This window comes from Somniosus microcephalus, chromosome 30 (genome assembly GCF_052327205.1).
Source record: "Somniosus microcephalus isolate GS21.2 chromosome 30, FLI_Smic_1.0, whole genome shotgun sequence".
NCBI classification, from domain to species: Eukaryota; Metazoa; Chordata; class Chondrichthyes; order Squaliformes; family Somniosidae; genus Somniosus; species Somniosus microcephalus.
In genome coordinates this window covers 11432398-11450814 of record NC_141016.1, presented here as the reverse complement: position 1 = coordinate 11450814, position 18417 = coordinate 11432398, and the positions used below count along the sequence as shown (strand labels likewise).

The 18417-nt window shown below is 47.4% G+C and overlaps 1 protein-coding gene across 1 annotated transcript in view; it reads left to right on the top strand.

The window, feature by feature from the left end:
* The first annotated feature begins 5905 nt into the window (after nucleotides 1–5905).
* The window catches only part of LOC147097921 (receptor expression-enhancing protein 1-like), a 41861-nt gene continuing 29349 nt past the window's right edge, over nucleotides 5906–18417 (top strand). Inside the window, exon 1 of the mRNA XM_085970997.1 lies at nucleotides 5906–6557. Coding sequence (XP_085827123.1) covers nucleotides 6526–6557 — 32 coding nt within the window. The 5' untranslated portion in view covers nucleotides 5906–6525. The remainder of the gene's footprint in view (nucleotides 6558–18417) is intronic.

Sequence of the window (18417 nt, the reverse complement as noted above, 5' to 3'; positions counted from 1 at the left end):
CCCACTCTCTAGGCAAAGAGGATTCTCCTGAATTCACTATTGGATTTATTAGTGACTATCTTATATTCATGGCCTCGAGTTTTCAATTGCCCCACAAGTGGAAACATCGTTGTCGGGAGGGGGGTGGGTCAGCTGGTTTCCGGGTTCCAGTCCCGCCCCCAGTTGCCTCTGCTCTGCAGACGTGATTTTCTCTTGATTGGCCTTGGTAAGCCCACCTCTTTCCCCCCCCCGCCCCCCCCACCTGCAGGCTTAATGGCCAATTATCAGGAAGCGGGTCTGATGGCATCAGGCAGTCGTTTGATTTTTTTAAAAATTATTTGTTCTTGGGGCCTGGGTGACACTGGCGAGGAAGTCCATCCCTAGTCGCCCTGAGGACAGAAAGAGCCAACCCACGTAGTGTGGGACTGGGGTCACGTGCAGCCCAGATAGGGCTGGTAGGTTCCATTCCCCAAAGGACATTTGAGTGCCTTGGGATGTTTTGCTATGGTTAAAACGCTATATAAATGCAAGTTATTGTTATTGTTAATCAATCAGTTGGACCTTTATGCCAAGCGGGTAGATTTCATGGTCATTTTCAGGGGCCCGTGCCGCAGTTGACCAGATTTATTGAGTTCAGTTTCACATCATGCCATGAAACAAGTTGAGCTCATGACCTCTGGTTCAGTACCATAACTTTGCGGCTAATGGAGTACTGTGCACAGTTTTGGTCTCCTTACCTAAGGAACGTAAGAAACATAAGAAATAGGAGCAGCAATAGGCCGCTTGGCCCCTCGAGCCTGCTCCGCCATTCAATAAGATCATGGCTGATCCTGGGCTCAAAGCCACTTCCCTGCCCGCTCCCCATAACTCTTCACTCCCTTATCTTGCAAAAATCTGTCTCTCTCCACCTTAAATGTATTTAATGACCCAGCCTCCACAGCTCTCTGGGGCAGAGAATTCCACAGATTTACGACCCTCTGAGAGAAGAAATTCCTCCTCATCTCAGTTCTAAAAGGGCGACCCTTTATTCTGAAACTATGCCCCCGAGTTCTAGATTTCCCCACGAGGGGAAACATCCTCTCGGCATCTACCCTGTCGAACCCCCTCAGAATCTGATATGTTTCAATAAGATCACCTCTCATTCTTCTAAATTCCAATGAGTATATGCGCTTTACAGCCAATGAAGTACTTTTTAAAGTGTAGTCACTGTTGTAATGTAGGAAACGCAGCAGCCAATTTGCGCACAGCAAGCTCCCACAAACAGCAATGCGATAATGACCAGACAATCTGTTTTTAGTGATGTTGACTGAAGGATAAATATTGGCCCCAGGTCGCCGGGGAGAACTCCCCTGCTCTTCTTTGAAATACTGCCGTGGGCTCTCAGGACATCTCATCTGAAAGACGGCACTTCCGACAGTACGGCAGTCCCTCAGCACTGCACTGGGAGCGTCAGCCTAGATTTTGGTGCTCAAGTCTCTGGGGTGGTAGACTTGAACCCACGACCTTCTGACGCTGAGGCGAGGGTGCGGCCAACTGAGCCACGATAAAGCTCCTGTGAAGGGCCTTGAGACGTTTTACGATGTTACAGGCGCTATATAAATGCAAAGTGCTCAGAACCAGCAGAATGGAAGCGTGCACGAGGAAAACTATTCAGAGAAGAGCAGTTAGTTCCCCTGGTGTCTTGTCAACACTTCTTCCTCGACGACTAAAAGCTGGTCATTCCTGTCATGTGCTTCTTCTTCTTAGGCAGTCCCTCGGTACCGAGGATGACTTGCTTCCACGCTAAAAATGAGTTCTCAGGTGATTGATGAGTCCAATGCGGGACCTACAGTCTCTGTCACAGGTGGGGCAGACGGTGGTTGAAGGGGCGGGTGGGTGGGGTGCTTGGGTTGACGTGCGCTCCTTGCGCTGCCTGCGCTTGGTTTCCGCTTGCTCCCGGCGAAGAGACTCGAGGTGTTCGGCGCCTTCCCGGATACTTCTCCTCCACTTTGTGCGGTCTTGGGCCAGGGATTCCCAGGTGTCGGTGGGGATGTTACACTTTTTCCAAGGAGGCTTTGAGGGTGTCCTTGAAGCGTTTCCTCTGGCCATCCGGGGCTCTCTTGCCGTGTCGGAGCTCCGAGTAGAGCGCTTGTTTTGGGAGTCTCGTATCGGTCATGTGCTGGGCACAAGCTGGCTGCTGTGTTTGTCTATATAACAAGTGACTCCACTTCAAAAGCAATTAATCGGGAGTGAAGGAGTTTGGAATAGCCTAATGACTTGATAAAAGACTTTGTAAATGCAAGTTGTTCCTTCACTTATCACCTTTTACAAAGTGCAAAACGGTGTAGACGGCAGGATAGGAGTGAGATGGCAGGGGCAGGAAAGTCATATCTCGAGTTCTGAGCTTTGTTCCTGTCGAAATTTCACTGAAAATTTCAACACCTTGTAATAATTAATGTCCCATGAGACACAGATATGCATAGGAAAAAAAATGGACATTTTATTTTAAAGTCCAATCTTTTTGTTTGACTTTCCAGAAGTTTCAGAACAGCACAGTCATAAACTGGACTGTCCTGGTCCAAAATCGGACGGGTCTTCAGCTGAAGGTCACCCTGGGCCAATGTTGTGACAGCAAACATCTGCAGAGCCAATTTTGCAGTGGACACTTGGGCTTGGGAATGGCTGATCGACCTGACCGGCTGATCGCCCCCCTCCCTATCTCTGTAACCTCCTCCAGCCCTACAACCCTCCGAGATCTCTGCGCTCCTCCAATTCTGGCCTCTTGCGCATCCCCCGATTTTAATCGCTCCACCATTGGTGGCCATGCCTTCAGCTGCCCAGGCCCTAAGCTCTGGGATACCCTCCCTAAACCTCTCCGCCTCTCTCCCTCTCCTCCTTTCAGACGATCCTTAAAACCCACCTCCACCTGCCCTCATATCTCCTCGTGTGGCTCGGTGTCAAATTGTGTTTGATAATCGCTCCTGTGAAGCACCTTGGGATGTTTTACTATGTTAAAGGGGCGATCCCTCAATCAACATCACTGAAACAGATTATCTGGTCATTATCACATTGCTGTTTGTGGGAGCTTGCTGTGCGCAAATTGGTTGCTGCGTTTCCCACATTACAACAGCGACTACACTCCAAAAAGTACTTCATTGGCTGTGAAGCGCTTTGGGATGTCCAGTGGTTATGAAAGGCGCTATATAAATTCAAGTCTTTCTTTCTCTTAGTTTACTGTGTCTGTGCTGGCTCGTTGCTGGAACAATCAAATACTAATCCCACTGCCCTGTTCTCTCTCCATAGTTCTGTATCATCCTGTCCTTCATATGTTGATCTACTCTTCCCTTAACTATTACAATGATCTCTGTCTCAGCTATTCCCTGGGGTAAATGATTGAGCTTGCACATTCTCTGTGTACTCTCCTGATTTCGGGTGATTATACACAATTGACTATTGTCGGAGTCTCTGCACTCCTAGCAAAGAATCTATAAACTCATTAGAAGTTAACAAACTGAGTTTAATGTATTAAAACTTTACAAAACAAGAAAATGCAGGAGAAGCTCTAAACAGGTCTTTTCTCTATCACTCCACACGAGGACTGGCTGGCCACGCCCTCTACCTCTGACATCATGACGTCATCACGTTTCCCGCCGTTGGGGACGTCACATGACCCACGTGATGACGTCATCGCGTCAGATCGCGATTTTGTCGATCCAGCTCTGTTTAACCAGAGCCAACATTGAAAGGTAATAAACATGATTAAAGGCAATTATACAAGTCACTGTGAGAGTCTCTTAGTAGCTTTGCCACATACGCCCCCCCAGAATTGTCTTTAACGAGAAGAGTCAATCGCTGAGGAGGTCGGACAAGTCTGTTGGACCGACTCCTAAATTCCCAGAAGCGCCGATCGCCATCGTGGCCGCGGGGTAAGTACCGGGACTGGCGTGCTTCACTCGTGGCGGTCTATTCGACGGTCTGGTAACAAAACTGCATGGTGGGCAGCAGCAGCGGGCCTTTGGGCCGAAACGAGCATGGTAGTAGCAGTAACCGGTCATCGGAGGCGCCGTGGTCAGAGCCGGGGCCGGGCTCCTCTTGGTGGGGCGTTGCACGAGGGCGCAGTACTGTTGCCGGACCGCGTAAATCTTATCCGCCTCTTCGGTGAGCGCGACGCAGTCTGCGGTTTCTGCTCGGGCGAGGGCCACCTGGACTTGCTCGGGGAGCTGAGTAAGGAACAGTTCGCGAAACAGAAAGCACTGGGGCTCAGACCCCAGGAGAGTCAACATATGGCTCATAAGCTCCGAGGGTTTGGAGTCACCTAACCCTGGTAGCGTCAGTAAACGGCGAGCGCGCTCCGCTTTGGTAAGACCAAATACCTGCAGCAATCGTGTCTTGATGGCGACATACTTGTCAGCATTCGGGGGACTCTCCAGAAGGCTGATGATTCTCGACGCCGTCGAGCTCTCGAGGGTGGAGACCACGTGGAGATATCTGGTCTGGTCCTGTACGATGTTGCGGAGCTCAAATTGCGCCTCGGCTTGCACAAACCAAGAGGCCGCCTGTTGTTCCCAGAATTGGGGGAGCTTCAAGGCCACTGCATTGGCCTCCATTACTGGCCCGTGTTCAGCGTTCACCGCGAAAAACGATCGCGAGGATTCGGGGTCACCAATGTAGGAGTCTCTGCACTCCTAGCAAAGAATCTATAAACTCACTAGAAGTTAACAAACTGAGTTTAATGTATTAAAACTTTACAAAACAAGAAAATGCAGGAGAAGCTCTAAACAGGTCTTTTCTCTATCACTCCACACGAGGACTGGCTGGCCACGCCCTCTACCTCTGACGTCATGACGTCATCACGTTTCCCGCCGTTGGGGATGTCACATGACCCACGTGATGATGTCATCGCGTCAGATCGCGATTTTGTCGATCTAGCTCTGTTTAACCAGAGCCAACATTGAAAGGTAATAAACATGATTAAAGGCAATTATACAAGTCACTTTGAGAGTCTCTTAATGGCTTTGCCACACTATAACTAATAAAATTTTAAATAAACCGTAACAAATTAAATTAAAATTGTGTTGGCTGGGGTGATGCACTCCCAGTCCCTGCGGTGCCCACCGGTCGCGGAAGGCCTCGAGCGTGCCAGCGAACACCACGTGCTCCATCTCCAGGGCCACCCGGGCGCGAACGTGGCCGCGGAAGAGAGGCAGGGCAGTCAGGCCGAATGACTCCCTCGACTGCCTGCTGCCTGGACCAGTTGATGGCCACTTTGGCCAGGCCCAGGAGCAGTCGCACGAGGAGGTCCCCCCTGACCTGCCCGCTCCCCCCCCCCCGCCGCATCGGGTGACCAAAGATCAGGAGCATAGGGACTGAAGTGCAGCCAAAAATCGAGGAGCAGCCCCTGCAACCTCTCACACTCCTTATAAACGTGGAACACGGACTCCTCCAGGCCCAGAACGGGTGCAAATGGGAATAGCAGAATCAACAGCTGCCGTCCAAAAAAAATGGGGGCAGCGGTTATGATCTGAAATTGTTGAACTTGATGTTGAGTCCAGAAGGCTGTAAAGTGCAAACGAATAATGAATGGTTCTATTTGAAGAGCATGGGGTAAGTTGTTTTATGGAATATACTGCTTTATTCAGACCTTCACTGCTAATTGCACTTTCCAGCAAAAAAAAGCTCAAATTGTTTGGCCGGTGTCAAAAAATCAGGTGCAGTTTTTTTTTTAAATAACTTTATTCAAAAAAAGTAAAACTTTTGCAACACGTCACTATCCTTTCAGACAGAACAAGGCTCTTGACCACGTGCTCGCCGGCGCGCAGGCGCAGTGCGGTGGGCGTCCCAGCCAGCAGAGAGCGCGGACCTGGTGGAAAACAGGCCGGCAGGGAACGCGGACTGAGTAGAGGCTATCAGGTGGAGTGCGCACGTGCGCATAACTATCCCCAACTCCAGCGAAAGCGGACCGAGTCGAAGCAATTAGCAAACCCCGGCTGCTTCCTTTCAGAAGGCGGCACACAACCGCGCCCCCCACCCACCAACCAACACACACAGACAGAGAAAACGAGCGAATAGAAGCAACTTCGGAGGCAAAAGCAGGCAGAACCCGTCTGCTGGAGAAAATGGCCCGAGAAAGCAGCAGCTGAGGAGAAGAGAGCCGGGGGGGAGCAGGGTCGGGAGAAAGCTTTGCAGTAAAAGCGGACCGCGTAGAACCAAGCGAGAGGCGGCTTTCCCCACGGTAGTAAAGCGGACCGAGTAAAACCAACCCCCTCTTCAGTAAAGCGGACCCTACAGTAGAACCAACCCCCTTCAGTAAAGCGGACCCAGTAGAACCAACTCCCCCTTCAGTCAAGCGGACCGCGTAGAACCAACCGACCAAAATCCCCCCACTGGTAGAGCGGACCGAGTAGAACCAACCCCCTTCAGGAAAGCGGACCGAGCAGAACCAACCAAGGAGAACTAAACTCCGCCCAAGTAGTAACGCGGACCGGCTAGAGGCAGTGCCCGGACTGTGTGCGCGCGCTGCTCGCCGCCGGCTGTTTGCAGCGGGTTCAAATCTCAACGGCCGCCGCCATGGTGTCGTGGCTCCTGTCCAGGCTGATACTGTGAGTATGGAGCCGCTTCTCGCTATTGACATTGTCGTCTTATTTTTTTGTCATTCTGAGTCAACCAATGCAGCCGCCACATTACTATGCATTCATTTGTTGTTGCATTCTTCCCCCTAAAACTCCCAGAAGTTTTGATCCCCGGTTCAGGAAGTTGGGTGACTCTTTTTTTAAATTAATAGGTAATTTTCTTTGCATTGTTTCTTCCCTACCCCCTTAAAAAAAAAATTGCCTTTTTTAGTATATTTAAAAACTAAAGTTTGTTTGAATTATCCCCCCCCCCCCCCAAAAAATGCTTAAATGTTAAAAGTTTTATCAAATATGAGGATAAACCTGGCGTCACTGACACTTTTCCAACCAGTTTTTCTGTCAGTTAACTTTCTTTTACAGCAGCAGCCGCCATATGTTCGACTCCGGCTTTTGCAATCAAATAATTAGTGGCTTCAGAGACGAAAAAATGCACCACAGGCAAGAGACTGAGATCAAAATGGGGACCTGCCTCAGTAAAGTGCACTTGTCCTTCAGGAGTCTCCTTGTTAATCAGAAATAATTGTTGTTAAATCGCCCCTATTTTCACATTCTAATTCCCAAATGGGTCTGTGCTCTTTTCCAACTTTTATTCTGTTAAGGACACATCTAGTTTTATTTTTTAATCGTGGCTGTTAACGTGCATCGAGCTACATTTCCCCGTCCACGTGTGTTATAGAGGGTGGTGGTCCTCTTTTATTGCGACGCCGAGGTCCAGCGAGCCAACTTCCACCATCGGCAGCACCTGGGCCTGATGTTTTTTTTAATTTGTTTATGGGATGTGGGTGTCGCTGGCAAGGCCGGCATTTATTGTCCATCCCTAATTGCCTTGGAGAAGGTGGTGGTGAGCCTCCTTCTTGAACCGCTGCAGTCCGTGTGGTGAAGGTGCGCCCACAGTGCTGTTAGGGAGGGAGTTCCAGGATTTTGACCCAGCGACGATGAAGGAACGACGATATACTTCTAAGTCAGGATAGTGTGTGACTTGGAGGTGGTGTTGGTGGTGGTCCCATGCGCCTGCTGCCCTTGTCCTTCTAGGTGGAAACGGTCGCGGGTTTGGGAGGTGCTGCCGAAGAAGGCTTGGCAAGTTGCTGCAGTGCATCTTGTAGATGGTACACACTGCAGCCACCGTGCGCCGGTGGTGGAGGGAGTGAATGTTTAAGGTGGTGGATGGGGTGCCAATGAAGCGGGGTGCCAATGAAGCGGGCTACTTTGTCCTGGATGGTGTCTTACAACACCTCATTGATCGCTGCCCACCCGACCCCCAACTGTTAAGTCTGTGTGTTATAGTGGGAATTACTACACAGACCACAAGAGTAAATTTTAACAGGTCTTTACTCGTCGAAGGTCAGGGCGGAACTGCCCAACAAATCATTACACAGCACTTATATACCGGTGTGGTCACCACCGGTATTACAGTATACAGCAGCCAAGATAAAGTAGTGCAACTCTTAAAATAGTTCTCTTAAAGGTGGAACGGTTACATGCACCACAATCCTCCCTTTTTAGCTTATTCCCCATTAAACATAACATACTAACATATATACACAACTTCATGTAAAAACAGTTCACAGATTCAGTCTCTGAGGAGGCCTCCTGACTCGGTCCGGATAACGCCTCGGTGGTGTAGTCGTTTTCGGTGGTGTAGTAGGTTCTCGTTGCTGGGGTGACTCATCTAATAGTCCTTCACTGGACTTAACAGCTTGAACTTTCGTAACTTCAGAACCAGCATTGCTGACTTCTAAAGGCTCGAGTACCTTGGGAAGTTTTTCTACTTCCAGACTGAATTGGCTCAGTTCGGAGGGACCACGTGCGTGACCTGGTAGGGGCGATAATGGTTCAGATGAGTCATCATCTTCTGCTTCTTCTCTATTGTCTTCTATTTCCTCCATCACTTCAGCTTTTGCCTCTGCCACCAATTCCCTGAGTGGCTTATTACTGCTGACACTGCTCACAAAAGGGTGCTCTTTCTTCTTAGCTTTCAACTGATCGATGAATTTGACATATTCCCTTTCTTGCTCAGCTTTGATTCGTTTGGCCTCATCGGGCAGATGGTTTGTGTGTTCCTGATCCATTTTCTCAATCAGCTGCTTCTGCTGTCTTCCCAGATTCTCCAACTCTGTGTCAAAGAACTTTTTCTTTGCATTCATCTCTTGCTCAAAACGGCGAATCATTTGTTCTAATTGCTGTTGTAGTTTGAAATTGAGTTGAGTTCGAGCCCGGTGTTCCTCAGAAATGTGCATGTCTGTAGACTGGACAGACTCAGAATTCTCTGTCAAACTATGTTGTTGTTCAGTGGAATTCTGTTCTGATACTTTGTTCTCTTCTGAAGCATTTATGCACTCCTTCGTTTTTCCATCATTAGTCTGCAAGTCCATTTTAGACTTGTCTTTTGCACATGGGCTGGTCTTACCATCATCAGTTCCAGAGTCTGAGCTGATTGTCTTCACCGAGTTCTCACTCTCTGCTTTGTCACTGTCACTGCTGCATATGCCCTCATCCAATATTCTGGACAATCGTTCAGGTTTGACATCTTTTTTTTTTACGGAATCTACCGTTATTGCTTTTAGGGAGTGCCAGTCCATATTTATTTTCCTGATCCACTCCCGTCCCAGAAGTGGTGGACCTCCCTCAGGTAGTACATATATGTCCATTCCTTGGTGTTCTTTGCCCTTGTGTACCACCTTGACTTTTATCTTTCCGATGGGGTATACTCTTTGCCCCGTGTATGTCTGCAATACTATCTCTGTATCCCGTAGGGGAATATGTGTGAATAACCTTTTGTAATCTTGCTTATTCATGACCGTCAACGCCGATCCGGTGTCCAATTCCATCTTCACTTTGACTCCTGCTATCTGCAGTGTGACCCAGATAGTTTGTAGGTCAGCTTCCTTACTCACATTGTGAATTCTCAGACTACCCAGTTCCTTGCTGTTGGAGTCTGAATCCGAATTCTGTTCATCCGAACTCTTCTCAGCCACCTTATGTACCTTTCTGCACTTTTCCTGCGGTGACTTTTTGTTGCTGGTCTTCTTTCCTGGCTGGCATACTTTAGCTATGTGACCAAGCTTGCCACATTTTCTACATTCCTGGTTTTTAAACCAGCATTGGTTCTGATCGTGTGTTGTCTTCCCACAACGATAACATTTCGTTGTACCCAAAGCCATTTGATCTACGCTGAGTACCGCTGCCTTCAGCTGCATTTCCGCAGTGCCTCTCACTGCGGCTTCGTGCGATGCTGCAATAGTGACAGCCTTATCAAGTGTAAGATCATTCTCTTCAAGCAGCCGCTTTTGTGTTCCTTCTTTCGACAATCCACACACAAATTTGTCTCTCAGTGCCTCTGTCAGTCTTTCCCCAAACTGACAGTATTTCGCTAGCTTACGCAGTTCAATTAAATACTCCGCGTTGCTTTCCTCTTTCAGTTGCGTTCTCGCATAAAATTTAAATCGTTCCGCTAACATCAGCGGTGTGGGGTTCAAATGATTCTTCAGGACAGCAACAATATTAGCGAAAGTCTGATCCGCCGGTTTAGCTGGTGATAGAAGATGCTTCAATAGCCCGTATGGCTTCGCACCCATTGAGTTTAGTAAGGTTAGTGCTTTATCTTCATTTGATATTTTATTTGCCTTACAATATATCTCTATGCGTTCTACATACGTGGCCCAATCTTCAACATCGGCATCGAAATCGTTGATGTTACCACGCTTAGGCACCCTCGCAATCTTCTTGAGAAACAAAAAGAAATTTTTCTTTTCTTTTTCCTTTTTTTTTCAAAATGGCGGTTTCCCGCGCTTGTCTTCTTCCCGCGCCTACGAAAATGGCGGCTTCCCGCGTTTGCCTTTCTCCCCCGCTGGCTGTAATGGCGATTGCCATATTGCTGCGTTCGCCCTCCCCAGCGGTTCTCAAATCGTGCCTCCCAGCCCCTCTTGCAGTCCGGTCCTTTCCCCCCCGGCTGCGGCTGAGTTCTCCGCGGTTTTTTTTAAATTTTCTCCCGCTGTCCCGGTCGCTGCTCCTCGCGGCCTCGGTAGCTGCCCGGCCTTTTTCACTGGTCGCGGTCGAGCTCTCTCTCGACGCTGTTGCGTCTCCCAGCCCGCTTGCAGCCCGGTCTTTTACACCGGCTGCGTTTGCATTCACCGCGGCTCCCGTGCCTTACGCTGCCCCAGTCTCGGCGCCTCTGGCCCCGACTTCTGTCCGGCTCTTTTCCCCGGCCGTGGTCGAGTTCTCCGCCCTTATATCCTCCGTTTTTCCCTCCCCTATTTCACAGCCAACATGGCTGACTTGCTGCTCGTCGCTGATCGGCTTACCCACCACCGTGATAGAAGGGATGATCACTGCCTGTTGCTGATGGAAGGCTTCGTGTCAGAATTCTTCCTTTGCTCTTCAGACCCGAGTCTTTTCTCGGCAGAATGATGAGGGCGGATGCCTCTTCTCGACGCCCGTTAAACTGCCTTGGATGTATCTCTGCCGCAGGGTAAGATCGTACTCGTCGCCACTGTTAAGTCTGTGTGTTATAGTGAGAATTACTACACAGACCACAAGAGTAAATTTTAACAGGTCTTTACTAGTCGAAGGTCAGGGCGGAACTGCCCAACAAATCATTACACAGCACTTATATACCGGTGTGGTCACCACCGGTATTACAGTATACAGCAGCCAAGATAAAGTAGTGCAACTCTTAAAATAGTTCTCTTAAAGGTGGAACGGTTACATACACCACACCAACCCACCTGTTTTTTGGCATTAAAATTACCCTCATGATGTCCAGCTCTGGGCACCACACTTTAGAAAAGATGTCAAACCCTTGGAGAAGATGCGGTGGAGATTGACTAGAATGGCACCAGGGATGAGGGACTTCAGTTATGTGGCGAAGCTGGGGTTGTTCTCCTTTAGAGCAGTGAGCAGGTTAAGGGGAAATTTAATGGAGGTGTTCAAAATCATGAGGTGCTTTGATAATAAGAGTAAATAAGAAGAAACTGTTTCTTGTGGCAGAAGGGTCAGTATCCAGAGGAGACAGATTTAAAATAATTGACAGAAGAGCCCGAGGGGAGATGAACATTTTTTTTACACAGCGAGTTGTGATCTTGAACGCGCTGCCTGAAAGGGCAGTGGAAGCAGATTCAGTAGTAATTTTCAAAAGGGAAATGGATAAATACTGGAAAAATAACATTTGCAGGGCTACGGGGAAAGGGACCAATTGGAGAGCTCTTTCAAAGAGCCGGTACAGGCGCGATGGGCCGAATGGCCACCTTCTGTGCTGCGTGTGGTAGATGCATGTCACAATGACTTGATAACGTGTGGTGTAGGGCTGGTGGAGGGTCACTGGGTTAGGGTTAGAAACCGCAGGTGTGCACTAGACGTGACTGTTTAAAATATAGTAATGGCACCAATGCCCATAGTGCAGGTCACCTCCAACATCCAGCAGTACAGAGGCGCAGGAATGGGCCATTCAGCCCCTCGAGCCGGTTCTGCCGTTCAGTGAGATCACGGCTGATCTGTATCTTAACACCATCACTTTTCTTGGCTCCGTACCCTTTTATGCCCTCGGCGAGCAAAAATGTATCTATCTCGGATTAAAATGAATTGAGCTTGCTTTTTGTGGGCGAGTTTTCCACACTTCTGCCATTCTTTTTGTGTTGGAAATGTTTCCTAACTTCTGAATGGCTTGGCTCTGATTTTAAGGTTATGTCCCCTTGTCGTAGATTCTTTGTCTCACCCCCCACCCCGCTGCCCCCAAACAGCTGAAAAAAATTCTCTTTACCCTATCAATTCCTTTCAAAATCCTAAAAACTTCAATCAAATCACCCCTTAACCTTCTTTATTCCAGGGAATACAAGCCTAGTTTATGTAAAATCTCCTCATAATCTAACCGTTGGCGCCCTGGTAACAATCTGGTGAATCCGCGCTGCACTCCTTCCAAGACCAATATATCCTTCCTAAGGTGTGGTGCCCAGAACTGGACAGTACTCCAGATGTGGTCTAACCAGGGTTTTGTCAGCTGTCGCAGAACTTTCTCCCCTTTTTATAATCTAGCCCTCTAGTTATAAAGGCATAATATTCAATTAGCCTTTTTGATTTTTTTTGTAGGTGAAAAGACCAGATTAATCTGGAAGTTGGGTGATAGATTGATTTGCATTTATATAGCGCCTTTGACGACCACCGTCTCAAAGCGCGTTACAGCCAATGAAGTACTTTTTTGAAGTGGAGTCACTGTTGTCATGTGGGAAAGGCGGCAGCCAATTTGCGCACAGCAAGCTCCCACAAACAGCAATGTGATAATGGCCAGATAATCTGTTTTTGTTGTGTTGGTTGAAGGATAAATATTGGCCCAGGACACCGGGGATAAATCCCCTGCTCTTCTTTGAAATAGTGGCCGTGGGATCTTTTATGTCCACCTGAGAGAGCAGACGGGGCCTCGGTTTAACGTCTCGTCCGAAAGACGGCACCTCCGACAGTGCAGCGCTCCCTCAGCACTGCACTGGAGTGTCGGCCTAGCTTTATGTGCGCAAGTCCTTAGAGTGGGACATGAACCCACAATCTTCTGACTCGGAGGTGTGTGTGCTACCCACTGAGCCACTGCTGATACCAAGCTTGGGTGTTAAAGACTTACGCATTCTGGGAGGAAACAGAGTTGGTATGAACCAGGATGAGGTGTCTGTCTTTTTATATGGACATGACTGTATAGGTCGTCAAAACCCCAGGTGGTGGTGTCTAGCTTCCAGATTTACCTTCTCTTCTCACCTACTCTTGGATATTGGAGGTGACCTGCATGAGATGCAATTGGCCATTTCTATATGTCAAAAGTAATCTTGCACCTGTTCATCAGACTGACATCAGCACACCGTGAATGGATTACAGCGACTGCTCATTGTGAAGGCTCCTCAAGCTCCCTCGACAGCAACTGTTTGTGTAAGATTCCAGGAAAGCAAGCTTGTTCATTTGAGTGACGCCCCCTTTTATTGCAGGTGTTTGTTAGGTTACTCATCCGGTTGAGTTGTTCTACAACTCTGGACCCAGCAGTATGATTGTCAAATTTGGTGTGCTATAGGGGATCAAGGTGCAATTTCCAATATAAATGGACATTGCCTGATCATTGGTGTCTGACTCTGTTGATGAAGTCAGCCAACAGTTTTGTTAAACTTTCTGCCGAGTGTTGAGTCAGATTGTAAAAAAAGATTGTTTTGATTCGTGATTCTTACATCATTCATGAAATTAAGTAATTCAAGAAGTATCGGCCAGTAAGTTGTTTTTTGTGAAACCTCCAATATCCAAACTCCTGTTATTTGCCATTCTGATGAGATCTGCTATTGTTGCTCAGATTTCGCTAGATGTTCGAAAGATCGAACAAATAAGTTCGCAATTTTCCTTTTAGGGTTCAAATGTAAGTTTTGGTCTGAACAAACACACAGGCAACAGATTTCATGTACAAAGATTTATCTTTAATAATTGCTTAACAAACACCGTTCGTTATTTAAAGTACAATTCCAAAATATAAGACTCGCAACTTAGATTGATATTACCCTGATTTGGTCCGAGGTGATCAATCTCTGTCCAAACCTCTACGTAGGGTTTCTGTCCCCAGGTCCCTGCTGTCGAGTGTTGCTCCTAGGCCCTCGCTCTCTATCTGGGGTTTTTCCTCCTGGCTTATACTATCCTATAATAATCTGTCCCATCTCTTTGGTTACGCATTTGTTACTGTCCCTGCATCCTGATGATTTGTTTACCCTATTCCACATCCTCAAATCAAATCAAATCAACTTTTATTGTCATTGTTAGTGCACAAGTGCAGTACAACGAAATGTAGGCTTGCGGCTCCCGAGAGTGTACAATTTGGATTAGGACACTTAAACATTCAACATACATTTATACATTTGGTTTGCAGTATATTAGCATAAATATGACCATAATAAAGTGCATTGGCAGATGTGCAGGCTTTAGTGTTTGTTTGTGGAGTTCAGTAGGATGACAGCCCTGGGAAAGAAGCTGTTCCTAAATCTGGTCGTACTGGTGTGAATGCATCTGTAGCGTCTTCCAGATGGTAGGAGGGCGAACAGACTGTGGCTGGGGTGGGTAGGGTCTTTGATGATGGACCGTGCCCTCCGTAGGCAGCGTTTCTGATATATTTGCTCTATGGTCGGTAGCCGGGTGCCGATAATGCGTTGGGCAGTTTTGACTACCCGCTGCAGGGCTTTCCGGTCATGGGAGCTACAGCTGCCATACCATACTGTGATACAGTTTGTCAGGATGCTCTCTATTGTGCAGCGGTAGAAGTTAGAGAGGATCAGGGGTGACAGATTACATCCCTTCAGCCTCCTCAAGAAATATAGGCGCTGCTGGGCCGCCTTCACCAGAGAGGAGGTGTTGAGGGACCAGGAGAGGTCTTCCGTGATGTGGACTCCGAGGAGTCTCATCTCCTTGATTAGTTTACGTCTTACTTCATTTAACTGGCGTCTGTAGTGACCTCGCTCGCGTCTGACAAGGTTACCTATGACTCCTCTGTTTAGACTATTCCTGAACCACTGCGTTATTTATCCATTATCCCTTACACATGGTGATTCCTTCACTTTATTTCAGCTTTCTTACATAGCTTCCATTTCCACAGCTATAATTTTTCCAGAGCAAGCTTTGGTTGTACTTGTCCTCATTCCAGTCCATAGGCTATTGATGTACCATATTTAGGAATCCTTGATCATCCACCAATCTACATTACCCAACCCCTTTCATAACCTCCGAATGTCCCAGTGCTTTACAGCCAATTAAGTACTTTAGGGCATAGGGCTCGAGGAGATTAGACGTAGGGAGAGGGAAGTTCACAAAGCAGTTTAAAGGCAAGGATGAGAATTTAAAATATGATGCGTTAAGGAACTGGGAGCCAGTGTAGTTCAGGCAGGGGTGGTGGGTGAGTAGAGGAAGCCGTTAAATAGCTGTTTGCCAAATCTTCAAACTCCCAACACGTGTTGGAGGTGAGTGTGGAGTTGGCAGCAGAGAGGGGTTTTTGGAAAAAGTGGAGCCAAGAAACATGTTGCTGTCGCTCTCCAGAATGATCCAAGAATAGTATGTGGTTTTGCCGAGGTCTTGTAAAGTTTGATTTTGGTCCAGCCAGATCCAGCAATGGCTGGTGGTGCCAGTTGCATTCGCATCTGCACCTCCTGGACTTGAGGGAGCAAAATGGGGCCCATACATAGAAAAAAATAGGAGCAGCATTCGGCCCTTCGAGCCTGCTCCGCCATTCAATAGAGGATCAGCCATGATCATATCTCAATACCATATTCCCGCTCTCTCCCCATACCCCTTGATGCCTTTTGTGTCTAGAAATCTATCTCCTTCTTAAATATATTCAGTGACTTGGCCTCCACAGCCTTCTGTATCGAAACATCGAAAAATAGGCCGGAATCGACAGCGATGGACTCCAGTGAAGGTTTTCCTGAGGATGAGGGCATCAAAGTTAGAAGTAAGGGAGTGGTTGAGCAAATAAATGGCTACAGGGGTGTCGTGGTGAATGGAGGGCCAAAGGCTGGACAGTTGGGAGTTTGAAAGAGCAGTTGTAAATGATTTGGAAAGAGGGTTTTTTTTTCCCCCCCTGAGATGGATGCAGAAGGAAGAGGGGTTAGAAAGGGCTGGGAGATGCTTGGTGAGGGATACAAGGAAATCAAATGAATCGCCTTTTAAAAATAGTTACACCTGCACCATTTACAGGAAACTCTCGATTTACCAGCACCTAAATAACCGGAAATCTCTGTTAACCGGCAAAATTCAGGAGTAGGTTCAGGTAAGTTTTACTTCATATTAGTGGCCGTTCCTGGATCTGTGGCCGTGTAACCGGGGTTCCTGCACCTGTTATGCAACAGGGAAGCCTGGATCTGTGGCCGTGTACAGGGCTCTCGTACCTTTTACTGTACCTCTCTGTAATCCGGACTTTTTGATAAACCGGCACCACGCCGGTCCCGTCGGTGCGGGATAAAAAAGAGTTTCCTGTATAATGAAATGTTTGCCAGCCAGTTTTCTTGGCTGCAAACAAACAGATTGCAAGTTGAATGTTTAATTTCTTGAAATAAAATGTGGCAGGGTGTCTGGAAAAGCCCATTAGGATCCAAAATATATCGTTGCTGCATTTTATTTTTTGACACCGCCTGTTGGTGTATCTGTACCCAAGTGGCAGGACTTGGATGTTTGCCTTTGTTACTGATGTCAGCTGTGTGGTTAGGATAATGCTGTTTGATGTCGTGTACCTTGAAGGAGTGGGAAAGGTTGCCCAGTTGCTGCTTGACGTGGTGTTGACAGGCCTTGAAGCCAGTCCCTTAAATGGTGTGTGGTGTAGGAAGAAAGACTGACTTACATTTATATAGCGCCTTTCACAACCACCGGACGTCTCAAATCGCTTTACAGCCAATGAAGAACTTTTGAAGTGTAGTCGCTGTTGTAATGTAGGAAACGCGGCAGCCAATTTGCGCACAGCAAGCTCCCACAAACAGCAATGTGATAATGACCAGATAATCTGTTTTTGTTATGTTGATTGAGGGATAAATATCGGCCAGGACACCGGGGATAACTCCCCCTGCTCTTTTTTTCAAAATAGTGTCATGGGATCTTTTACGCCCACCTGAGAGCAGACGAAGCCTTGGTTTAACGTCTCATCCGAAAGACAGCACCTCCGACAATGCAGCACTCCCTCAGCGCTGCACTGGAGTGACAGCCTAGCTTTATGTGCTCGAGTCTCTGGAGTGGGACTTGAACCCACAACCTCCTGGCTCAGAGGCGAGGGTGCTACCCACTGAGCTACTGAAGAGGAAGAATGAATGTTTGGTGTCATCCACAAATCCCTAATCGTGGATGTCTCCATTATATCTCGACTTGAAGGACAGCCAGGCTTTTTAGTTGCCCTTCAGTCCCATTCCTCGTCATTAGAAAGTATGATTTATTTATTTTTAATCCGAGTTTGCAATGTAATCAAGTTGTAGGACGTGATAATCAATGGGGCTCTGATTGAGGTTGCAAACGTGCTGCGACAAATTGTAAAATGGAGTGGATCTTCCAAGTGAGTTTTTTTTTTGCAAAGAAAGCTTTTTTTCCTTCCATTTAAAATTTCTTCCACGCTATTCTAAAAGTGCTGCGATATGGTTCTAGAGGTAGTGTCTACTCTGGCACTCGCCCAATTGGGCATTTTTCATGTTTTGACGGGCTATTTTGCTGAGAGACCATCACAAGAGCCTGATCCTCTGCCCTCTCCAGCAGAAGCATAGAGTGATTTTTTTTTTTTAACGATGGGAGTTTCAATTGCATAGCTCTGTGGTATGAGGGTCGAGTGGAAAGACAAGAGGTATTAACGGCTGAAATAAAAACAGAAAATGCTGGAGATACTCAGCAGGTCAGGCAGCATCTGTGGAGAGAGAAACAGAGTTAACGTTTCAGGTCGATGAAGCAGGAAATGGAACAGATTTTTAAGGAAGTGTGGGGCTGGGAAAGGGGGGAGGGGATGAAGAACAAAAGGGAAGGTCTGTGATAGGATAGAAGGCAGGAGAGGTTAAGAGAGATTCAAGGCAAAAGGAGATGGTAATGGGACAAGTTAAGAAACAAAAGATGGCTCTAGATGAAGTGTAACGGCTGTATTGAATGGTAAAATATATCTTTTCACCTTGGAGTCATATTTCACTGAATACAAGCCCGGAGTTTGCAAGGCCTGTAATATATGTGGTAGAGATTACGACGCTATTGGATTGATATGGTTATACATTAACCTTGCCACTGCCTTTAACCAGCCAATGGAAAATCTGTTTAGATTCAAAATATCCAATTGAGCAGCCAAGTTTGTTCACAGGATATCCAAATCTGAACAAAA